This window comes from Chiloscyllium plagiosum, unplaced genomic scaffold, assembly GCF_037043375.1.
Source record: "Chiloscyllium plagiosum isolate Xiang-an unplaced genomic scaffold, Cpla_swu_hap1 HiC_scaffold_6, whole genome shotgun sequence".
NCBI lineage: Eukaryota > Metazoa > Chordata > Chondrichthyes > Orectolobiformes > Hemiscylliidae > Chiloscyllium > Chiloscyllium plagiosum.
The window spans coordinates 4,050,201-4,076,267 of record NW_028270144.1 but is presented as its reverse complement, the minus strand read 5'-3'; the positions used below and the strand labels follow the sequence as shown (position 1 = coordinate 4,076,267).

Sequence of the window (26,067 nt, the reverse complement as noted above, 5' to 3'; positions counted from 1 at the left end):
CCTAAAGCACTCTGCTAGGTGGCATCCAGTCTCCCCAATGTAGAGGAGATCGCATCGGGAGCAAAGAATACAATAAATGATATTAGTGAATGTGCAGGTAAAACTTTGATAAATGTGGAAGGCTCCTTTAGGGCCTTGGATAGAGGTGAGGGAGGAGGTGTGGGCGCAGGTTTTGCAATTCCTGCGGTGGCAGGGGAAGGTGCCAGGATGGGAGGATGGGTTGTGGGGGGGGGGGGGGGGGGGGGGGGGGCATGAACCTGACCAGGTAGTCACGGAGGGAATGGTCTTTGCAGAAGGTGGGAAGCGGTGGGGTCCGTTTGGAGGTGGTGGAATTGTCGGCGGATAATTTGGTTTATGCGAAGGTTGGTAGGGTGGAAGGTGAGCACCACGGGCATTCTATCCTTGTTACGGTTGGAGGGGTGGGGTCTGAGGGCAGAGGTGCGGCATGTGGACGAGATGCGTTGGAGGGCATCTTTAACCACGAACATAGATCAGTAAGTGCAGGAACAGGCTGTTCAGCCCACTATGTCTGTGATGACCATGATGCGATTCTAAACTAATCCCATTTGCCTCAGTGCAAACCACCTTTTGGCACAGAAGGTTGACAACGGTCAATTGTTCATATGTGTGCGTGTGTCGGGGGGGGGGGGCCTTCTTAAACAAACTTGGATTGTTTAAAAGTGGTGATCAGGTGTGAAGATGTCGATAATACATTGATTTCGGTATTTCAGTAACACTTTTAACAAGTTGTCACACAGGAGCCTGGTCAAGATGATAAGAGCCCATGGAATCTAGGGCAATTTGGCATATTGATCCAAGATGGTCAAAAGTCATTTTCCATACTAGTCGCCCGTGTTCAGAGCCACATTGTGATATTGACACTTAGCCCCTTATTGTTTATTGTATTTGATATATATCACTAAATTTGCAGATAACACAAAAATTGTACAGTGGTAAATACAGAAGAGGAAAGTCCTACTCTACATAGATGGGGTGGACAAATGTGCAGAAAAGTTTCAAATGGAATTTAATCCTCAAGATGTGTAAGGTGTTGTATTTTGAAAGGACTAACAAGGCAAGGGAGTTCATTAAGAAAAGTCAGGAAAGTAAACATAAATAGTGCGGTGAGGAAGGCATATGGCGTACTGGCTTTTATTGGTAGAGGAATTGAGTTCCGGAGTCCTGAGGTCATGATGCAGTTGTATAAGACTCTGGTGCGGCCGCATCTGGAATATTGTGTGCAGTTTTGGTCGCCATACTATAGGAAGGATGTGGAGGCACTGGAACGGGTGCAGAGGAGGTTTACCAGGATGTTGCCTGGTATGGAAGGAAGATCGTATGAGGAAAGACTGAGACACTTGGGGCTGTTTTCATTAGAGAAAAGAAGGTTTAGGGGTGACTTGATTGAGGTGTACAAGATGATTAGGGGGTTAGATAGGGTTGACAGTGTGAACCTTTTCCCGCGTATGGAGTCGGGTATTACAAGGGGGCATAGCTTTAAATTAAGGGGGGGGGGGTAGGTATAGGACAGATGTTAGGGGTAGGTTCTTCACTCAGCGAGTTGTAAGTTCATGGAATGCCCTGCCAGTAGCAGTGGTGGACTCTCCCTCTTTATGGGCATTTAAGCGGGCATTGGATAGGTATATGGAGGATAGTGGGTTAGTATAGGTTAGGTGGGCTTGGATCGGCGCAACATCGAGGGCCAAAGGGCCTGTACTGCGCTGTATTCTTCTATGTTCTATAACAAGTGTATGATCAGCCATGATCCTAAGGAACAGACTAGCAGGCTCGAGGGGCTGATTGGCCTATCTTGTTTCTATTTCATATGGTCTAATGGCCATATGCTTTGTGTAGTTCTGATTGCCACACTATAGGAAAGTGATTGCATTAGTGTGCAGAGGAGATTCACAAAAACGCTGCCTGTGCTGGAATATTTCAGCTACAAAGACAGAACAGATATGCTGGGTTTGTTTACCTTAGAACAGAGAAGGCTTTGGGGTGGGGGGGGGGGGGGGGGGGGGGGGGGGGGGGGGGGGGGGACACCTGATTCAGGTGTTCAAAATAATGAGGGGCACAGGCACCTATCCCCTTAGTAGGGGGTTCAATATTCACATATCATAGATTTATGCTACCAAAATAACAACACATCTCCTGTCCCACCAGGGGTACAAACATCCTTGACCATTACTATATAACTAAAGATGCCCACCGCTCCACTCCCTGACCACATTTTGGAAAATTAGATCGTAACGCTGCAATCCTCCTCCGAACACACAAACAGAAATTTAAGTGTGAGGACCCAGTACCAAAAGGAGTGTCATGTCTGAAGCAAAGGAAGGGCTTCTATGGAACTGCTTAGAGTTGGTAGACTGGCCCATATTCTAGAACTCAGCTGAGAGAGATATTGTATCATCAGCTATCTTTATAAATTCACTCACCAGCTCCATATATTGGTTAATACCGGGTTCCCATTCATTCATAACCCTTCACCAATCCATTATTTACTATAACATGGTTTCATCCATTCATTAATAAAACCATGGTTCTGTAGTATTCAAATTTAAATCATAGCTGTATTCAACATTAAAGACAATACTATTCCCATCATGTCTCCACGAAACATTATAATATTAACCTGTTAAATACCTTTTAAATGGGCCATGATTCCTTTAAGAAACTAACTGACAAAACAGTACTTATGTGAAATTGCATGAATGAAAGAAACATACCGGCAAATAGTAAATAAATCTCACCACACAGCTGCAGTAATCAGTTTAATATCCTTGAGTCTTTTATTATGATTTCTAACTTATTTAGCGAAGAAAGCCTAGTATTTTTACTAACATTTACTAATTTAAAAAGACAAAAGAACTAACACCTCGTATTATGTAAGACCAGACAGACATCACATCACAAGTAGCAGCCTGCAGTTAGCACATTCTTAACCATCTCCTATCTCCCAGGACAGAAGCTCTTCAAACCTCTGTGTACTATAGATGAAAAATGTAACATTATAGTAATGATAGAACAGCGTATACAAGGGGCTCTTGTAAGAACTGTATTTCAGGATTCTATTGCCACCTTTAACTTGTGCTGTGATTGCTAAATAAAGAGGCTATTTTCGCCACTCACTGATTTTGGTCATTATTTAAACACGATCCCACAGCGAGGAGAAAGTGAGCACTGCAGATGCTGGAGATTAGAGTTGAAGAGTATGGTGCTAATAAAGAACGGCATAGCTCTTCATTAGGAATGAGGGGGTGGCCCAAGCGGGCTGAGATAAAAATGGGAGGGGGGTGTGTGGCTGGGGAAAGTAGCTGGAAATGCGATCTGTAAATGAAGTTGGGGGTAAAAGTGATAGGTCGGAGAGGAGGGGAGAGTGGATAGGTGGGAAGGAAGATGGACAGTTAGGACAAGTCAAGGGGGTAGTGCCAAGTTGGAAGGTTGGATCTGGAATAAGATGGGGGGGGTGGGGGAGGGAAAAAAAAGAGGAAACTGGTGAAATCCACATTGATCTGTTGTGGGTGGAGAGTGCCAAGGCAGAAGATGAGGTATCCTTCATCCAAGCGTCAGGGTGGTAAGGGTTTGGCAGTGGAGATGGCCCAGGAACTGCATGTCATTGGCAGAGTGGGAGTTAAACTGGGACGACACGAGGTCTGTAGATGCTGGAGATCAGAGTAGAGTGTGGTGCTGGAGAAGCACAGCAGGTCAGACCGCATCCGAGGAGTTAGTGTTCAGTCACGGAGCATTTGGGTTGTTTCATTCATGTCTCCCGGAGATGTTCTCTGAAGCTTTCTGCAAGTAGACATCCTGTCTCCCCACTGTGGAGACCACATCGGGAGCAACAGATAGTGGATGATGTGAGTGGAAGTGTAGGAAGGCTCCTTTGGGGTTTTGGACAGAGGTGAGGGGAGAGGTGTGGGCAAAGGTTTTATAATTCTTGCAGTGGCTGGGGAAGGTGCCGGGAGGGGAGCGTGAGTTGGTGGGGGAATGGACCTGACGAGAGGGAATGGTCTTTACATAACGCAGATAGGGGTGGGGATGGAAATATATCCCTGGAGATGGGGTCCGCTTGTAGTTGGCAGAAATGGCAGAGGATAACGCAATGTATCTGGAGGTTGGTGGAGTGGAAGGTTGGGTTCTGTCCTTGTTGCAGTAGGAGTGGGGTTCGAGAGTGGAGGTGTGGGAAGTGGATGAGATACAGTGGAGGGCATCAACAACCACATGAGAGGGGAAATTGCAGTCTTTGAAGAAGGAGGCCATCTGGTATATTCTGTGGTGGAATTGGTCCTCCTGGGAGCAGATGCGGCGAATACAGAAGTATTGGGAATAAGGGATAGTGTTTTTACAGGAGGCAGGGTGGGAGGAGGAGTGGTCCGGATAGCTGTCGGAGTTGGTAAGTTTGTTGGAGATGTCAGTGTTGAGTTGATCACCGTAAATGGAGATGGATCTGGGGATTGGTGCAGTGGTGGGCATTGTCCTCCGACATTTCTGCCACTTAAAAACAGACCTTGCTTCACAAGATCTCTTTGGATTAACACATTTATGTGCATCATCAGCCACTTGAACGAATTAGTGTTATTAACAAAATTAGACAACATTTTGTTCTCCAGATCATCACTTATGCAAAATGTATGAACAGAAATGCCCTTATTGTCGACCACAAGACTCCAATTTGCTATCTATCTTTAAATTTAAGGCTCAACAATTCAGCTTAATACTGAATTATCCACAGGGCCTTCTTGGTCACACAAAATGGGTGGAACAATCAGACTTCTAGGCAGGGGGTGGAGATAAGAGTAATATATTTCCAAGTCAGACTGATAAGTTTAGAGGGGTATGTGTAACTCTTCACGCTCCTGCACACGTTGAATATTCCGAAGCAAAAACCAAAGACGACTGCACAAAATGCCAAAAGAACATTGACAAGTTAGTGAAGTGGATGGAAGGTGGCAGATGAGGTTTAATGCAGAAATGAGAGAGATGATGCATTTGGTTGGAAGAACATTGAAATAAAATATAAAATGGGGGATAAAACTTTCAAGAGGAGGCAGGAGCAGAGGAACCTCACTTTCTGTGTGCGCAGATCATTGAAGATTGAACGCCAGGTGAATGCAGTTCATAAAGCGCACTGTCGCCATCTTTATTACTAGGAGTATAAGGGCAATATTGAATTTATATTACAACTTAGTTGTGGTTGTCACATTATTGAAAAGATGTGAATGCATCAGAGTGTGCAGTCTCATTGCTGGAACTGTAATGTCAAAAGATTAAGTTGGAATATCCCTCTGGACATTCATGTAACATTAAAGGGTTAAACTGCACTGACTAAACATTCTGGAAGTGGGTGGGAACAACATTCACACAGGAATGCAGATGGCTCCCACTCCATTTAGACAGTCATTTGCTACTACTCCCCTACTATTATCAAATTAAACTATCCTTCAGTGCCTTCCACTCAGATATGCTTTCATAGCCATCCCCTGAAGGTAGGACATATCACACCTCCATTGCCTTCAGGAATCATTAAGTCAGGAAATCGTCTGCATAATGATTCCCCAGGATTATGGCAATTGCATGGTCTCTGAGACAGACCTCATCCTGCGAGCAGTTTAAAGTGAGTAATTTAAACATTTAGAATCAGAATTTTACATTACAACATCATCTGTACTTTGGGTAACATGTGACTGTGAGACAATAGACAATAGGTGCAGGAGTAGGCCATTCTGCCCTTCGAGCCGGCACCACCATTCAATATGATCATGGCTGATCATCCTTAATCAGTATACTGTTCCTGCCTAATCTCCATAACCCTTGATTCCACTATCCTTGAGATCTCTATCCAACTCTTTCTTAAATGAATCCAGAGACTGGGCCTCCACTGCCCTCTGGGGCAGAGCATTCCACACAGCCACCACTCTCTGGGTGAAGACGTTTCTCCTCATTTCTGTCCTAAATGGTCTTCCCTGTATTTTTAAGCTGTGTCCTCTGATTCGGCACTCACCCATCAGCGGAAACATGTTTCCTGCCTCCAGAGTGTTCAATCCTTTAATAATCTTATATGTCTCAATCAGATCCCCTCTCAGTCTTCTAAACTCAAGGGTATAGAAGCCCAGTCGCTCCAGTCTTTCAACGTAAGATAGTCCCGCCATTCCAGGAATTGACCTCGTGAACCAACGCTGCACTCCCTCAATAGCCAGAATGTCTTTCCTCAAATTTGGAGACCAGAACTGCACACGATACTCCAGGTGTGGTCTCACCAGGGCCCTGTACAGCTGCAGAAGAACCTCTTTGCTTCTGTACTCAATCCCTCTTGTTATGAAGGCCAGCATGCTATTAGCCTTCTTCACTACCTGCTGTACCTGCATGCTTGCCTTCATTGACTGGTGTACAAGAACACCCAGATCTCTCTGTACTGCCCCTTTACATAAATTGATTCCATTTAGGTCGTAATCTGCCTTCCTGTTCTTGCCACCAAAGTGGATAACCATACATTTATCCACATTAAACTGCATCTGCCATGCATCTGACCACTCACCTAACTGGTCTAGGTCACCCTGTAATCTCCTAACATCCTCCTCACATTTCACCCTGCCACCCAGCTTAGTAACATCAGCAAATTTGCTAATGTTATTACAAATACCATCTTCTATATCATTAATATATATTGTAAAAAACCTGCGGTCCCAGTATTGATCCCTGCGATACCCCACTGGTCACTGCCTGCCATTCCGAAATGGAACCGTTTATCACTACTCTTTGTTTCCTGTCAGCCAACCAACTTTCAATCCAAGTTAGTACTTTTCCCCCAATACCATGCGCCCTAATTTTGCTCACTAACCTCCTATGTGGGACTTTATCAAAAGCTTTCTGAAAGTCCAGGTACACTACATCTACTGGATCTCCCTCATCCATCTTCAGAGTTACATCCTCAAAAAATTCCAGAAGATTAGTCAAGCATGATTTCCCCTTCATAAATCCATGCTAACTCTGACCTATTCTGTTACTACTATCCAGATGTGTTGTAATTTCATTCTTTATAATAGACTCCAGCACCTTTCCCACCACTGAGGTCAGACTAACTGGTCTATAATTTCCTGCTTTCTCTCTCCCACCTTTCTTAAAAAGTGGTGCAACATTAGCCACTCTCCAATCCGCAGGAACTGATCCCAAATCTATCGAACTCTGGAAAATAATCACCAACGCGTCCACGATTTCTCGAGTCACCTCCTTCAGTACCCTGGGATGTAGACCATCAGGCCCCAGGGACTTATCAACCTTCAGACCTAACAGTCTCTCCAATACCAATTCCTGGCAAATATTAATTCCCTTCAGTTCAGGTCCTTCAATCACTGTTACCTCAGGGAGATTGCTTGTGTCTTCCCCAGTGAACACAGATCTGAAGTACCAATTCAATTCTTCTGCCATTTCTTTGTTCCCCGTAATAAATTCCCCTGTTTCTGTCTTCAAGGGCCCAATTTTAGTCTTTACCAATTTTTTGCCTTTCACACACTTAAAAAAGCTTTTACTATCCTCCTTTATATTATTGGCCAGTTGACCTTCATACCTCATTTTATCTCTGCATATTTCCTTCTTAGTAATCCCCTGTTGTTCTTTAAAAGCTTCCCAGTCCTCCGTTTTCCCACTTATCTTTGCTTTGTTATACTTTTTCTCTTTTAACTTTATTTGTTTCTCAACTTCCTTCGTCAGCCACAGCCACCCATGCCTCCTCCTAGGATCTTTCTTCCCTTTTGGAATGAAATGATCCTGCATCTTTTGCATTATACACACAAATATCTGCCATTGTTCCTCCATTGTCATCCCGAAGGTATTGCACCATTGAACTTTGGCCAGTTCCTCCCTCATAGCTCCATAGTTCCCTTTATTCAGCTGAAATATTGTCACTTCCGATTGTACCCTCTCCCTCTCAAATTGCAGATTGAGCGAGTGAGGGAGTGGCCAGAGTATCTGTGAACATTACCAACCGACCTGTATAAAGGGGATGTGTTTTCTTTGTTTGGGGCCTCCTTGACTAGACTTGGCACACCTGCGAAGAGGGTCAAAGTGGTCACCTCGTTTGTACAAGCATTAATAAACCTTATCAGTTGGCAGAGGTTGGTATGTGCAAATTGCATCTCGTGTGAAACCTTGGGAAAAGAATCTAATATATGATAGCAGCGGTGGGATTCCGAAATACACGGAGCTTCCAGGCAGACTGAATAAGCGATTGGCTGAGTGTTGGTTGCATGAGACAAATGGGCCCACAAGGTAAACTTCACCTTGATCTCTCTCCCTAAATTTAATCCCTCATCTTCTGGGACTCGGTGGTGACGGAATCTCCGAGGTAATTCGCACACTTGCACTCCAAGTTGCTTTGTGCGAACCAAGATTACATCGGGGTTACAGACCCCAGGGTTAAGTCGGGATTAGAGTCCCTGGACATGTAGAGTAAGAAAAGGGGTTCGAGTCCCTGTCAGAAGTGAAAAAAGGGGTCAAATTATCTAGGGATAAAGGAGTTTCGAGTCCTACAGACGCGAGGTTTGAGGTTCCGGAGCAAAACAAAAATTAAAATTTGGTACTTCTTGGAATTGTTGCCTTGCCCCACCAACCTCCCCTCATAAGTACTTTTAGGCAACATGGCGCCACTGGGAAAAGGGGGAGAAAGTGGAGCCGGTCTGCTCGGATCCCGACAGTGAAGTACATTAACTACCAGGGAAGCTTTGTTCGGGTTTTGTTGTGGTAGACTCAGTTTCTGGGCTATGGACTCGACTCAGTGAATCTTGCTTCTGGGGGAGGAGTGGCATGTACTGCGGTACCATTTGGTCCGCTGTGAGGGCGTTCTCTTTTTATAAATGTAATTTCATCAAACGGATGTGAGAAAAAAAAAAGAGAAACACTGAAATTAAGATTGTACCAGTACTTGGATGGAAAAGGAAGTTTCAATGTAAATTGTGCCATGCTGAGTGTTTGATATTTGAATATTGTTTGTTTGTTAACATACTGGTTCAAAGAATCCTTTTAAGTGACTGTTTTGCCTTGTTTGAATCAGGATCTCAATTCAATGTTATGTAATGGGGCAGATTTTGTTTTTACATTAATATTATACAACATGGTGTCCTTTTAAAATTATTAAACATGTAATCTTAAGGCAAACTGATTGATGATTTTGAGTTCCTGATTTGTTTGAAATTCTGCAATGCCTGTTAAAAAAAAAACAGTTGTGCCAGTGGTCATGTTTTAGCCAGATAAGAATATTATATTATAATATCTTTGCCACTGTGTTTTTAATACAGAGTGTTCACAAAAAGAATTGCGCATTTTAATTTTGATGGTTTTTTAAGATTTTATTAGAACTTGAGGCTGAGCCTTTTATAGAACATAGAAGAATATAGCGCAGTACAGGCCTATCGGCCCTCGATGTTGCGCCGATCCAAGCCCACCTAACCTACACTAGCCCACTATCCTCCATATGCCTATCCAATGCCCGCTTAAATGCCCATAATGAGGGAGAGTCCACCACTGCTACTGGCAGGGCATTCCACGAACTCACGACTCGCTGAGTAAAGAACCTACCCCTAACATCTGTCCTATACCTACCCCCCCCCCTTAATTTAAAGCTATGCCCCCTTGTAATACCCGACTCCATACGTGGAAAAAGATTCTCACTGTCGACCCTATCTAAACCCCAAATCATCTTGTACACCTCTATCAAGTCACCCCTAAACCTTCTTTTCTCCAATGAAAACAACCCCAAGTGTCTCAGCCTTTCCTCATACGATCTTTCTACCATACCAGGCAACATCCTGGTAAACCTCCTCTGCACCCGTTCCAGTGCCTCCACATCCTTCCTATAGTATGGCGACCAAAACTGCACACAATACTCCAGATGCGGCCGCACCAGAGTCTTATACAACTGCAACATGACCTCAGTACTCCGGAACTCAATTCCTCTACCAATAAAAGCCAGTACGCCATATGCCTTCTTCACCGCACTATTTACCTGGGTGGCAACTTTCAAAGATCTGTGTCCATGGACACCAAGATCCCTCTGCTCATCCACACTACCAAATATCCGTCCATTAGCCCAGTACCCCATCTTTTTATTACTCTTACCAAAGTGAATCACCTCACACTTAGCTACATTGAACTCCATTTGCCACCTTTCTGCCCAGTTCTGCAGCTTATCTATATCCCGCTGTAACCTGCCACATCCTTCCTCACTGTCTACAACTCCTCCGACTTTTGTATCATCCGCAAACTTGCTCACCCAACCTTCTAACCCCTCCTCCAGGTCATTTATAAAAATGACAAACAGCAATGGTCCCAAAACAGATCCTTGAGGAACACCACTAGTGACGGCACTCCAAAATGAACCTTTGCCATCAACTACTACCCTCTGCCTTCTTCCAGCCAGCCAACTCCTAATCCAAACCTCCAACTCACCCTCAATGCCATACCTCCGTATTTTGTGCAGTAGTCTACCATGGGGAACCTTATCAAACGCCTTACTAAAATCCATATACACCACATCTACCGCTTTCCCCTCGTCCACCTCCTTAGTATCCTTCTCAAAGAATTCAATAAGGTTTGTGAGGCACGACCTGCCCTTCACAAAACCATGCTGACTATCCTTGATCACATTATTCCTATCCAGATGTTCATAAATCCTATCCCTTACAATTCTCTCTAAGATTTTGCCCACAACAGAAGTGAGACTCACCGGCCTATAGTTACTGGGGTTATCCCTACTCCTCTTCTTGAACAAGGGAACCATATTTGCTAGCCTCCAATCTTCTGGCACTACTCCTGTAGACAACGAGGACATAAAAATCAAGGCCAATGGCTCTGCAATCTCCTCCCTTGCTTCCCAGAGAATCCTAGGATAAATGCCATCAGGCCCAGGGGACTTATCTATTTTCACCCTTTCCAGAATTTCCAACACCTCTTCTCTACATACCTCAAAGCCACCCATTCTACTTAATTGTGACTCAGTACTCTCATTGACAACAATGTCCTGTTCCTGATTGAATACTGACGAAAAGTATTCATTCAATGTCTCCCCAATCTCTTCAGCCTCCACACGCCACTTCCCACTACTATCCTTAACTGGACCTATTCCTACCCTAGTCATTCTTTTATTCCAGACACACCTATAGAAAGCCTTAGAGTTTTCCCTAATCCTACCAACTAAGGACCTTTCATGTCCCCTCCTTGCTGCTCTTAGCTCTCTCTTCAGGTCCTTCCTGGCTACCTTATAACTCCCAATCACCCCAATTGAACCTTCACGCCTCATCTTTACATAGGCCGCCCTCTTCCATTTAACAAGGGATTCCAATTCTTTATTAAACCACGGCTCCCTCGCACAACCCTTTCCTCCCTGCCTGACGGGTACATACTTATCAAGGACACTTAATAGTTGCTCCTTGAACAAGCTTCACATATCAATTACACCCTTGCCTTGAAGCTTACTTTTCCAAGCCACACATCCTAAGTCATGCCTCACAGCATCATAATTTCCCTGCCCCCAGCTATAACTCTTGCCCTGTAGTGCACACTTATCCCTCTCCATCACTAGAGTAAAAGTCACCGAATTGTGGTCACTGTCCCCAAAGTGCTCACCTACCTCTAATTCTAACACCTGGCCTGGTTCATTACCCAGAACCAAATCCAGTATGGCCTCACCTCTTGTTGGCCTATCTACATATTGTGTCAGGAAACCCTCCTGCACACATTGGACAAACACTGACCCATCTAACGAACTTGAGCTATAGCTTTCCGAATCAATATCAGGAAAGTTAAAGTCCCCCATAACAACCACCCTATTACTTTCACTCTTCTCTTGAATCATCCTCGCAATCCTTTCTTCTACGTTTCTAGGACTATTAGGAGGCCTGTAAAAAACTCCTAACAGGGTGACCTCACCTTTCCTATTCCTAACCTCAGCCCAAACTACCTCAGATGGCGAGTCTTCATCCATCGTCCTTTCCACAGCTGTAATACTATCTTTGACAAGCAATGCCACACCTCCCCCTCTTTTACCCCCACCTCTGACCCTACTAAAACATTTAAACCCTGGGACCTGCAACAGCCAATCCTGTCCCTGTTCTTCCCATGTCTCCGTAATAGCCACAACATCGAAGTCCCAGGTACTAACCCACACTGCAAGTTTACCTACCTTATTTCGTATACTTCTTGCATTGAAGTATACAATTTCAATTATTGTTAATACTTCATTGAATTTGCAATATGAAGGGGGCCAAAGAATGTTGATCTCTAACAAAATTGCCACTGTAATTACAAATGTTTTATTTGGGAAGTTTCATTTGGAGAATATATTTTAATATATTCTGCATTTATTTCCCACAAATATTTGAGAGTTAAATCTGAACTGAAACTGCCTCTTAAATGGCTAGAGCACAGGAAACATTTTGTTGTTTTCTTGTTGTTCAAGATTTTGGAAATACTTTTCCTGAGAGATTTCACTTTAGACAACTGTTTTGTCAAAGGAAAATAATTTTTTAATAACCTGTATGAGGTACCGAGGGTTTGGTTTTAGGACCATTGATTGTTGCTTGCAAATAACTGAATTGTTTAGGCAGTACAATTTAGAAGTTAATGGATTGTATAAAACTTGATAAAGTTATAAATATAGTAAACAGAGTAACAGATTTCAAGACGACTAAGAATGTTGAAATAGGCAGACACAACTTAGTGTGGTTAAATGTGTGACTGTCGTCCTACTGCTACCTACCTTGGCAAGGAAGAAATGAGAGAGGAAATTCAAAGATACTTTCAGCAGCTAACATCTTCTCTAGACTTTCTCTATTCACAGGTAAAGCATGCCTTCGGATCACTGCCCACCCTTCCACAACCTGATTCAATCAGCTCCTTCGTCATGAGCATGCAAAGTGAAGAAGCTAACAACAATGAAGAGGAGGACAGCACGCTTTTTGTCAGTGGCCTTCCTATGGACATTGAACCACGTGAACTTTACCTTGTCTTTCGATCATTTAAATGATATGAAGGTTCGCTGATCAAGCTAACATTACCACAGCCAGGCTTTGTTACATTTGAAGAGCAGAGTGGGAGCAGAAGCAGCAAAGAATGTTCTCCATCTGAAGCATCTCTGGAAAGATGGAAGACTCGTCAGTTTTGTTACTTCCTTTATCCAAGAATTCAGATTTCTCCGTGGAGTGGTGTGCAAGGACAGACTGAATTTTGTTTTCAGGTTGTATTTTACTGAAGGAGGTTTTGGATAACTGGCTTGTTTCCACTCAATTTGGAGGGAGTGGAGTGGTCACTAAGGATTGTGGATTTAAGAACTTTACTGGTGAATTATTTTTCCACGTGGGAAGATCTTAACTACTGCATGGACTAGTAATTTCTGGCGTTATAATAATTGTATGTTGTGTCAATAACTTGCTTAAACTGGCAGGAAGATTCTTATGAAGAAGGTAGTACAGGTACAAGATCCTTTATCCGAACATCCAAAAACCAAAAAGCTCTGAAAACCGAAGATTTTTTTTGTGAAGTTTTTTTTTCTCTTGTTAACAAGGTTGTTTGGTGAGCAAACAGTTAACCCAAGTTGACACCCATTCGATGTGTGTCACTCAGATGCGACACGGGCAGGGGGCATGGCCAAGCACATTCTTAGTTAGAAATCTGCTTCTCTGGTAAGAATTTTTAAAATTTCACCATTAAACAGTCACATTCTGAAAACCAAAAAATTCCGAATTCTGAAAAACAACTGATCCCGAGCATTTTGGATAAAGGATCTTGTACCTGTAGCCCCATCTAGGTGGTTATCATGGAATGATAAGCGTGGAATGTAATGTTAAAAGATTAAATTGGAATATCTCTCTTGACATTAATATTAAAGGGTTAAACTGCACTAACTGAACATCCTGCAAGTGGTTGGGGTCGACTCATGCAGGAATGCGGATGACTCCCACTCCATTTAGACAGTCATTTGTTACTACTCCCCTATTAAACTATCATTCAGTGCTTACCATTCAGAAGTGCTTTTACGGCCATCCCCAGAAGCTAGGACATATCACACCTATATTATCTTGGGGAACCACTGAGTCAGGAAATGGTCTACATAATGAGTCCCCAGAATTAGGGCATTTACATTTACATTCTCTGAGGATGACCTCATCCTATCATTGTACTTGGAGTAACAGAGATGGAAATGTGTTGCTGGAAAAGCGCAGCAGGTCAGGCAGCATCGAGGGAACAGGAGAATCGACGTTTCGGGCATTAGCCCTTCTTCAGGAAATGCCCGAAACGTCGATTCTCCTGTTCCCTAGATGCTGCCTGACCTGCTGCGCTTTTCCAGCAACACATTTCCATCTCTGATCTCCAGCATCTGCAGACCTCACTTTCTCCTACTTGGAGTAACATGTGACTGTGAGGGAACGGCCAGAGTATCTGTGAGCATTACCAACTGACCTGAATAAAGGGAATGTTTCTTCTTTGTTCGGGGCCTCTGACTTGACTTTGCATGTCTACGAAGAGGGTCAAAGGGGTCACCTAGCTTGTACAAGCTTTAATAAACTTTAACTGTTTGCAGAAGTTAGTGTGTGCAAATTGCATCTCATGTGTGAAACCTCAGGAAAAGGACCTAACAGAACCAGTGAAAAGGATAGTTTAAAGAGGTTGGGCCTGTTCTCCTTAGAGAGAAGGTGACTGAGGGGAGACTTGACAGGAAGTTTTCAAAATCATGACCAAGCTGGAAAGAGTACATAAGGTGCCCTCTCATAAAAAAAGAATGATAGGGTGTTGATTTAAAGTGATATGCAAAAGAAGCAAGGATTATATGAGAAAAACATTTTTACACCAAATAGTTACAGTATCGAATGCACTGCCGAGAAATGTCATGGAAGCATTCAAGAAGCATTGGATGATTATTTGAAACAAGAAAGGGTGCAAGTTTATGAAGAATAGGCAAGAGATTGGCCGTAAGTAAGAGAGCCACTGCGGGCACAATGAATCAAGAAGCCTTCTTCCGTGCAGTGAATTTCAGATTGTTTGGAAAGTGCTGTCTAAATAGTGTATACATTCATACATGTTTTAAATTCATTTTGGAGATGTGCCCTTTGCTGGCTGGGCCAGAATTAAATTCCAACCCTTCATTGCACTTGAGAAGGTAGCAGCGAGGTGACTTCTTGACTCAAGTTGGTACACCTACAATGTAGTCAGGGAAGAATTCCAGGATTTTCACACAGTGACACCGAACTGATGGCAATATCATTCCAAGTCAGTGACTTGTGGAGGCAAATGCAGGTGATGGCATTCCCACATATGTTACTGCCTAAAAATAGAACACTCGTGATGTGCCAGTGTTGGACTAGAGTAGGGTTGAGAGTGTGGTACTGGAAAAACACAGCAGGCGAGGCAGCATCCAAGGAGCAGAAGAATCAATGTTTTGGGGCATAAGCCCTTCATCAGGAATGAGGCTTGTGGTGCCAAGGGAACTTGGAGATAAATGGGAAGGGTTGAGGTTAGGTGGATTGAGGGGGTTGGGGAAGGCTGTTTGGAAAGCAATAGGTAGATGAAGGTGAGGGAGAAGGTGATAGGTCAGAGAGGAGGATGGAGCAGATAGATGGAAAAGGTGAAGGACAGGTCAGGAGGGCGGTGCAGAGTTGGCGATTTGAGAATGGGATAGCGTGTGGGGTGTGGAGGAAGAGGAGGGGAAATGAGGAAAATGTTGAAGTCCACACTGATCCCGTGTGGTTGCAGGCTCCCAAGGCGGAATATGTGGGTGGTAAGGGTTTGGCTATGGAAGTGGCCCAAGACCTGCATATCCTGACTGAGTGGGAGGTGGAGTTGAAGTGTTCAGCCATGGGAGGTGGGGTTGGTTGGTGCTGATGTCCCAAAGATATTCTTTGAAACGATCCGTAATTAGGCGTCCTGTCTCCCCAGTGTGGAGGAGACCACATCGGGTGCAACAGATACAGTAGATGTTATTGTTGGAGGTACAGGCTAATTTCTGTCAGATGTGGAAGGATCCTTTAGGGCCTTGGACAGAGTTGAGGGGAGTGGCATGGGCACAGGCTTTGCACTTCCTGTCCTGGTTGCATTGGAAGGGGTGGGGTTCAAGGGCGGTGGTGCAGAAAGTGGAGGAGATGCACTGGAGGGCGTTGACCACATGGGAAGGGAAATTGCGATCTTGGAAGAAGGACACCATCTGGGATTTTCTAAGGTAGAATTGGTCAACCTGGGAATAGATGCAGTGGAGGCATTGGGAATAAGGGATGGTGTTTTCACAGAAGGTGAGTGGGAAAAGGTGTAGTGTAGATAGTTGTGGGGGTTGGTGGGCTTGTAGTATATGTCTGTGGTTATGGAGACATCCAGGAGATAGAGGGGTCCAGGAAGGGGAGGTGGTGTCCAAGATGGTCCAGGTGAATGAGGTCAGGGTGAAAGGTGTTGGTGAAGTGGATAAACTGTTCAACCACCTCATGGGAGCATGAAGCGACACCATTACAGTCACCGATGTAGCGGAGGAACAGGTGTGAGTTGATGCCGGTGTAACTGTGGAAGGTGGACTGTTCCACATACCCGACGAAGAAGCAGACATAGCATGGCTACTCCTTTGGTTTGGAGTTGGTAGGAAGATTGGAAGGAGAAGTTGTTAAGGAAAGTAAGGACTGCAGATGCAGAGGACTGGAGTGGACAAAGTTAAAAATCACAACACCAGGTTATAGTCCAACAGGATTATGTGGAAGCATTAGCTTTCAGAGCACTGCCCCTTTATCAGGTAGCTGTGGAGCAGGATCGTAAGACACAGAAGTTATTGCAAACATTACAGTGTCATGCAACTGAAATGATATTCTGAACAAACCTAAATTGCTGTTAAGTCTTTCAACTTTTGGAATGGGTTAGAACATAGAACATAGAACATAGAAGAATACAGCGCAGTACAGGCCCTTTGGCCCTCGATGTTGCGCCGATCCAAGCCCACCTAACCTATACTAACCCACTAATGTAATGTCATTAGTTGTAATGACACTAATGTTTTGCTATAAATTTCTGGGTAATCCAAGATGGAGGATAGGAAAAAATTGTGGCTGTCATGAGGAATTTTAGGTGTTGGAGGTGGTCTCCTTGAATTGCAGGAGCAGCTTTACTGTTTTTACAAGCTGTTATGTTGTTTTGGAACTTTGGGGAAAAAGATCAAACAAACACCACTTTTGAAAGGAGGAAAACAGACAAAAGGCAGCAACCACATGGTTAGTGAGGGAGACAGAGTAAATCTGCACAGTTACTGCCTTTGCTGTTTGTGTTCATATACCTGTGGACATCGGAGCAAGTCTAAGAAAAATTAACAAACAGCGAAATTCACAGCTGACTTTGGAGGAACCAGTGTGGGTGAGCTCACAGCACAGGAACAGATAAGTACATAGCTTTAAACATGTAAACTTGCAGTAAGATTACAGTAGTGAGTAGACATTCTAGATTATATGTTTTATTGAGATCTGTCTCAATTAAATTTTTTAAATATAAACCATAACTACTAAGTTAGCTTGAAGCACTGTTTTTCAGAGCAAAGATAACAATGAGTAGTTGCTGAAACGGATAGTAATTTTTGTTGTTATAATCATTGTATGCTGTGTGTCAATAACTTGCTTAAATATTGGCAGTTAGAGTCTTATGAAATGCCATTGGTTATCATGAAATGATAAAAGGAGGGAACAAAAATGTGTATCGGGTATAAGCAGGCAGGGAAAGAGTTAAGTTGAACATAGAACATAGAGCAGTACAGCACAGAACAGGCCCTTCAGCCCACGATGTTGTGCCGACCATTGATCCTCATGTAATGTAAACCTAATGTACGGACCCTCAAATTTCTGTGACCATATGCATGTCCAGCAGTCTCTTAAATATCCCCAATGACCTCGCTTCCACAACTGCTGCTGGCAACGCATTCCATGCTCTCACAACTCTCTGCGTAAAGAACCCGCCGCTGACATCCCCTCTATACTTTCTGCCAAACAGCTTAAAACTAAGACCCCTCGTGTTAACAGTTTCTGCCCCGGGAAAAAGTCTCTGGCTATCAACTCTATCTATGCCTCTCATTATCTTGTACACCTCAATTAGGTCCCCTCTCTCCCTTCTTTATTCCATGAAAAAAGTCCAAGCTCAGTCAACCTCTCTTCGCAAGATAAGCCCTCCATTCCAGGCAGCATCCTGGTAAACCTCCTCTGAACCCTCTCCAAAGCATCCACATCTTTCCAATAATAGGGCAACCAGGACTGGACACAGTATTCCAAGTGTGGTCTAACCAAAGTTTTATAGAGCTGCAACAAGATCTCACGGCTCTGAAACTCAATCCCCCTGTGAATGAAAGCCAAAACACCATATGCTTTCTTAACAACCCTGACCACTTGGGTGGCAATTTTAAGGGATCTATGTACCTGCACACCAAGATCCCGCTATTCCTCCACACTGCTAAGAATCCTGTACTCAACATGCATCACTTTGCAGTTATCAAGGTCGAACTCCATCTGCCACCTCTCAGCCCATCTCTGCATCCAGTCAATGTCACGCTGCAGCCTACAACAGTCCTCTATACTGTCAACGACACCTCCAACCTTTGTGTCGTCTGCAAACTTACTAACCCATCCTTCAATCTCCTCATCCAAGTCATTAATAAAAATTACAAAGAGTCGAGGCCCAAGAACAGAGCCCTGTGGAACACTACTCACCACTGACTTCCAGGCAAAATACTTTCCTTCCACTGCCACTCGCTGTCTTCTGTCGACCAGCCAATTCTGTATCCAGACACCTAAATTTCCCTGTATCCCATTTCTCCTTACCTTCTAAATGAGCCTACCACGGGGAACCTTATCAAATGCCTTACTGAAGTCCATATGCACCACATCCACCGCTCGACCCTCATCAACTTGTCTCGTAACATCCTCAAAGAACTCAATAAGTTTTGTGAAACAAGAGCTTCAGCTGAGCGTAACTCAGAACAAATAAGAACTTACAGTTAACAATGACGTGCTACAGGCAAAGGTAGTGGGTTTACAAGGTAGAAAAACATTCACTATGTAGAGCTACTTAACAAGATGAGGTAGCATTCAATGTGTAACGGACTAGTAATTTTTGCTGTTAAAGAGTGTGAAGAATCCTCCCACATGGACAAAAAAATACACCAGTAAAGTTCTTAGATCCATAGTGCTTAGTGACCACTCTATCCCCTCCAAGTCAAGTGTAAACGAGCCAGTTCTCCAAAACCTCCTTCATTAAAGTCCAACCTGAAAAATAATTCAGTCTGCTCTTGCATTACTCCTCAGAGAAATCGGAATTCTTGGATAAGGGCAGTTAAGTGCTTCACAAAACTGACGTGTCTTCCATCCTTCCAGAGATGCTTCAGATGGAGGATATCAGCACATCTGATTGTGAAGTGCAGCAGTTGCACCTGCAGGCTAGGTGAATGCAGCACTCTTTGCTGCTTCTGCTCCCACTCTACTCTTCAAATGTAACAAAGCCTGGCTGTGGTAATGTTAGCTTGATCAGCGAACCTTCATATCATTTAAATGATCGAAAGACAAGGTAAAGTTCACGTGGTTCAATGTCCATAGGAAGGCCACTGACAAAAAGCGTGCTGTCCTCCTCTTCATTGTTGTTAGCTTCTTCACTTTGCATGCTCATGACGAAGGAACTGATTGAATCAGGTTGTGGAAGGGTGGGCAGTGATCCGAAGGCATGCTTTACCTGTGAATAGAGAAAGTCTAGAGAAGATGTTAGCTGCTGAAAGTATCTTTGAATTTCCTCTCTCATTTCTTCCTTGCCAAGGTAGGTAGCAGTAGGACGACAGTCACACATTTAACCACACTAAGTTGTGTCTGCCTATTTCAACCTTCTTTGAATTGCCTAAACAATTCAGTAATTTACAAAGAAAAATCAATGGTCCTGAAATCAAACTGTCAGGTACCTCCATTCAGGTTATTCAAAAATTATTTTCTTTTAACAAATTGATACTTGGCTAATATGAAAGCGGTGAGGATAACAAAAACGCAAAGATATTATAACATAATACTCTCAACTAGCTAAAGCATGATCACTGACAACTTTTTTTTTAAAAACAGGCATTGTAGAATTTCAAACAAATTTAGAGCTCAATGCACTCAGTCAATTTGCCTTAAGGTTACAAGTTTGATAATTTTAGAATGAACATAATATTGTACAATTTCAATGTAAAACTAAATCAGCCCCATTACATAGCCCACAAAACACTTTGAATTGAGATTCTGATTCAAACAAGGCAAAACAGTTACTTAAAAAGGAATTTCCGAACCAGTATTTTAACAAACGGAAATTTTTAATCATCAAACGCTCACAGCATGGCACAACATACATTGAAACTTTCCTTTTGCAACCAGAGTATTAGTACAACCTTAATTTCAGCGTTTTCTCGGGGGTTTTTTTGCATCCTCTCACTTAATTTACTCTTATAAAAAGAGAAAGCCCTCGAAGCGGACCACATGGCGCCACAATCGAAGCCAAACTCTTCCCCCTGAGCAAAGACTCACAGAGCCTCAAATTTCACCACGAGGGGACTTTAATCCTTTTCTCACTTTACTCCTCATGGGGGCTCGAATCCCACTTAGACAGAGAGCTCGAACCTCAGCACATTGTGGAGGACTTCAATCTCAAATCAAACGACCCAGTAGACCCGAGCCCCAATACCGTGCAGAGGACTCAAACCTCAACCAAACCCACCCCAGAGGATTTGAACCCCAGTACTGTGCAGAGGACTTGAACCTCTGCCTGTCAGAGCGCTTGTGAAACCGTGTCGCTCAACTGAACTAATTACCGTTTGAGGAATCTCTACCGTTTGTAGAATAGAGCGCAATCGAGTGAGGGGAAAGTCTCCGGCATACAGGAATATCGAGAGGTTTAAAATCTTACCTTGTGGGCCCTGCCTCCTTATACCCTAGACACATTCTCAATAGAAGGGAGGAGGGGGAATGCGTTTTTGATAAGGAATAGCATTACTGCTGTACTTCGGGAGGATATTCCTGGAAATACATTTAAACGATTTGGATGTGAACATAAGAGGGGTAGTTAGTACGTTTGCAGATGACATCAAAATTGGAGGTGTAGTGGACAACAAATTAAGTTACCTTGGATTACAACGGGATCTTGATCAGATGGGCCATTGGGCTGAGATGTTGCCAGGATTAGAAGATTTGAGCTATCATGAGAGTCTGAATAGACTTGTGCTTTGTGGACGGGTACTGGGGAGCACTCAGCGCTCCTAATTTCCTCAACTCTAGCCTGCTCGTCGTCACAGTACTTATTCGGCTCATCCAATCAATTTCCAATCAATGAAAACTCCCACAATGTTGATATTGGGGGAATCTAGCAATGGTAATGCCACTGAAAGGCAAGGGATGATGGTTAGATTTGCTCTTGTTGCAGATAATCATTGCCCAGCATCTGTTTGGCAAACTGTAAGTCGTCACTTTACAGCCAAGCCTGAATGTCGTTCAGACCTTGCTGTCAATATTGAAGCAGCTGAAAATGAAGACGTTTGGGTGTCGGACACTGCCAAGAAACTCCTGTAAAAGATGTCCTGGAGCTGAGATGACCAGCAAGCAAGAACATCTTTTGCAGAAGGTATGATTCCAACCAGCTCATAATTTTCCCCAATTTCCATCGACTGCTGTTTTGCTCAGCATGTTTAATACCACACTTGGTCAAATGCACTCTTGACGTTAGTGGCAAACACTCATTTCACCACTGCAACTTAACTCTTTTCTCCATGTCTGAATGAAGGCTGTAAATGAGGTCAAGAGATGATTTATCCCAGCAGAATTCAAACAGAACATCAGTGAGCAGGTTATTGCAAAGCAAATACTATACTTGGTGACATCTTCCATTCACTGATGATCAAGAGCACATTCACGGAGTAGTAACTGACCAAGTTAAAACCAAAACTACAGATGCCATAAACCAGAAACAAAAACAGAAATTTCTGGAAAAGCTCGAGCAGCATCTGTGAAGAGAACTCACTGGACCTGAAAAATATTAACTCTGATTTCTCTTCACAGTAATTGGCTTCATCCAATTTTCATCTTCCACATTGCTGAAAAGATGCCAGCATTGTAGATGTGCTGAACAGCTTGGTTTGATTCACAACATGTTCTGGAGCATATATCTTCAGTATTATTGATACAACATAGTTAGGTCTCACAACTTTGCTCTAATGTCTTCAGCTGATTTTTGATATGTAGAAAATAAATTTAATTGACTGAAAACTGGCATCTGTGATGCTACAGATCTCCCAAGGAGGCTGGGGTGGACCATCCACTTGGCATTTCTGCCTGACGTTGTTTGCAAAGGTTTCATCCTTGTTATTTGCATTGATATGTTGGGTGCCCCCATCATTTAAGATGGGAACATTTGTGGATCTTTCTATTCCAATAGGTCGCTTATTGACCACCACCATTCATATCTGGATGTGGCAGGATTCCAGTGCTTAGATTTGAGTTGTTTGTTGAGGGATCCCTGTCTACACTCGCTGCTTATGCTGTTTCACATGTGAACTCTCCTGTGTTGTAGCTTCATCATGTTAACACCACATTTGACTAAGAATGGTGGTGCTATTCCTGGCATGCCATCCTGCACTCTAATGAACCAGAGTTGATCCCCAAGCTTTACAGTAATAGAGAAACAGAGTATGCGCCAGGCTATGAGGTTTCAGAATATGTAGAAGTACACCAACATAGAGATTAGCAAAGGAACTTCAACACAAACTGAAATACCTTGCAGGAGACTCCTGCCACTCCACCAATAAACTCCTCAACAACAAAGACACCAAGGTAAAGGTCAACAAGGTCATGGTTTCCTTCGACGTGACAGCCCTGTTCACATCAATAAATGTCACCCTGGTCAAAGAAAAACTGGCGAACCCAAGGACACAAACACCAGACAGCACCAACTCCATCAGCAAGGACATGTTTCCAACCTGTACATCTCTATGACTATGACTATGACAGCATCCTCAAACTAGTAGATCTGTGCCTCACAACCCACTTCACCTTCAACGACAAGACCTACAAACAAATCAATAAAACACCCATGGAATCACCAATATCAGGATTCTTGGCAGAACCAGTTACGCAGAGGTTGTAAGGAGCAGCCCTCCCCAAGATCCAGCCCAAACTTTGGATCCGCTTTATGGAAGACATCTTTATCATCACGAAACAAAGCAAATTAGAAGAAACCTTCAAACACCTAACCAACATTCTTACTAGTATAAACTTCACCAAAGAGTAAGAGAACAACAACAGACTCCCCTTCCTCGATGTCACAGTAGAACAAAAAGCCAATGGAGAATTGCAGACCAGCATCTACAGGAAAGCGACACACACAGACAAGATACTCAACTACAGAAGCAATCATCCCAATACCCACAAATGGAGCTGCATCATAATATTATTAAATGAGCCACAACACACCGCAGCACCCATGAACTACAAGATGCCACAGAAAAGCACCTATACAACGAATGCAAGAACAACGGGTACCCGAGAAAACGCAGTCTGCCAATTCTTAAACAAACTTAAACAAGACACAACATGCCCAGAGCCTGTAGCCACACTACCAGTAAAGACATCTAGGAGATAACAAGACTACTCCAGCCCCTTGGCATCGTGGTAGTCCACTAACCTCCCAAACACACAAAGCGTTCTTGATGAATCGAAAGGACCCTGTACCAATAATAGAATGAACATCATATACAAAATACAAGGACTGCAATAAACATTACATTGGACAGACTGGCAGGAAACTAGCCACCAGGATACATGAGCACCAACTAGCCACCAAAAGACATGACCAACTATCACTTGAATCCTAACACACAGGCGATGAGGGACAGCAGTTCGACTGGGACAATATTTCCATCCTGGAACAGGCTAAACAAAGACAAAAACTTTGGAATTCCTGGAGACCTGGCATTCAAAGCTGGAACTCTATCAATAAACATCGATTTGAAGCCCATCTACCAACCTCTCAGGAAAAGCAGCAGAAGTGATATCACCTAGCACAACAGACCAAAACACAAATAGAAAGCAGGACAGAACACCAGCGCTTCAGCGGTGGCTCACTAATGATGGTGACAAAACGTCTGACAACAAATCTTCCAGCTCAGCGAGCAAATTTACAACTTTACCTTTCTGTGCCTACATGTATTTATAAAATCTCTTTAGATTTTCCTTAACCCTATTTGCCAAAGCTATCTCACATCTCCTTTTTGCCTTCCTGATTTCCCTCTTAAGTATACTCATTCTGCCTTCATACTTTTCTACTGATTCACTCGATCTCTCCTATCTATACCTGACATATACTTCCTTGTTTGATTTAACCAAAATATCAATTTCTCTAGTTATCCAGCATTCCCGACACCCACCAGCCTTACCTTTAACAAGAATATACTGTCTCTGCTCACTCATTATTTCATTTTTGAAGGCTTCCCATTTTCCAGTCATCCCTTTATCTGCAAAGATCTCTCCCTAATCAACTTACGAAAGCTTTGCTTATTACAATCAAAAATGCCCTTCCTCTAACTTAGAACTTCAACTTGTAGATCTGGTCTATCCTTTTCCATCACTATTTTAAAACTAATAGAATTTTGGTCACTGATCCCAAAGGGCTCCCTCACTGACACCTCAGTCACCTGCACCGTCTTATTTCCCAAGAGTGGGTCAAGTTTCAATGACACTTGAGCAGAGAAAGATGCTGTTAGGCCCAAATGGACCTAAAGTCAAATTTTGGAGTGGATAAGGAACTTCGATCTCTCCATCAGTAGATCCAGCGTTTTCTCCAGTGCGTTCACCTAATTTCTATTCCATCATCTACATTACCTTGCTTGTGAGTACATTCCATATTAGATTAAAAACTCTTCCTAAAACTCCTCTGCATTTATTAACACACATTCAATATTACACTAATAGCAATACGATCCTGTCCAGATAATTTCTTCAAGTAGTGTTGGCGTCATCTTCGAAATACTGACACGGTAACTTGTCGTTTTCGATTAACAGAAACTGATTAATTTATTTTAGTTAGCATTATCGTATGACTAAAAGAAACAAGTAATTCACGAAAAAGGCAGAATTGAGTCCGGCAATTTCCGTCCAAGTCAGCTGACATTTTAACATAAACAAAATTCCTTCAATTTCTAAAGACAGTGCCCCTCCCTCCAGATACAACATACACGTCAGATTAACGCAGACTCACAGGGCTCAGAAAACTCAATGTAAAAATCCAACACATCAAGATGTGGACAGCTTTTAGGTATCAACATCAATCTCACAAAACAGCAACTTCAAACAAATGTAACTTACTGCCTATAAACAAGTAACGGACAGAAAAATGTCTAAGCTGCCCCGTACTTTGCTGTTGCTGCAGTGTTTAGTGCTCAATAATGCGCAACAGGAGGTGATTCTCTATAAAGCCAAACTGTCTCCAGGTCCTGGCTGAAACGGACGAAAGTTTGCTGCAGCACTTACGAATTTATTTCTTCTCTCTGAATCCTCACGTTGTGGTCCGAGGGCAGCTTCCCGGTCGCAGGGCCCAGGAGCTGCCAACATTTTCTTGCGATTGGCATCGTTCTCCCCGCAATGGGCAGCATGGAGGTCGTGACGATGGTATCGCTCCATGTTTATTTAATGCACCGTCCGTTCACTTCGGTTTTCGTTTTAAGACAAACCTCTCGCTCTTGCAATCGCTGACCATCCACCCCGACGTGACAAACTCGATCTAATCGTGTTGAACCTCACTAATTCTGATCGAGGCAAAGCAGCCGGGCGGGAGTATCAATGGAGAACCTCCACCGCGCTCCCGACGCCGGCTTCCCGTTCGCGGTTATTTTTTCCAATCGGGAACGGCCGCCCTAGTTCGGACCAATCACAGGAGACGTGCGGCAGGTAACCAATCGGTGCGCAGGCAGGGCGGAGCACGCGTGCCTCGCCTTGACGTCACTGGCCAACGGTCGTCGTGTCTCGCAAGGACGTTATTGCGCTCTCTCGCGCCCTGTCCCGCCCTTTC

General features: G+C 43.5%; 1 protein-coding gene across 2 annotated transcripts in view; it reads right to left on the bottom strand.

The window, feature by feature from the left end:
* Positions 1 to 25,852, bottom strand: part of diaph3 (diaphanous-related formin 3) — a 582,462-nt gene extending 556,610 nt beyond the window's left edge. For both annotated transcript variants that reach the window (XM_087987864.1, XM_087987865.1), the window contains exon 1: positions 25,530 to 25,852. In XM_087987864.1, coding sequence (XP_087843990.1) covers positions 25,530 to 25,679 — 150 coding nt within the window. In that variant the 5' untranslated portion in view covers positions 25,680 to 25,852. The remainder of the gene's footprint in view (positions 1 to 25,529) is intronic.
* Between the last annotated feature and the right edge of the window lie 215 nt (positions 25,853 to 26,067).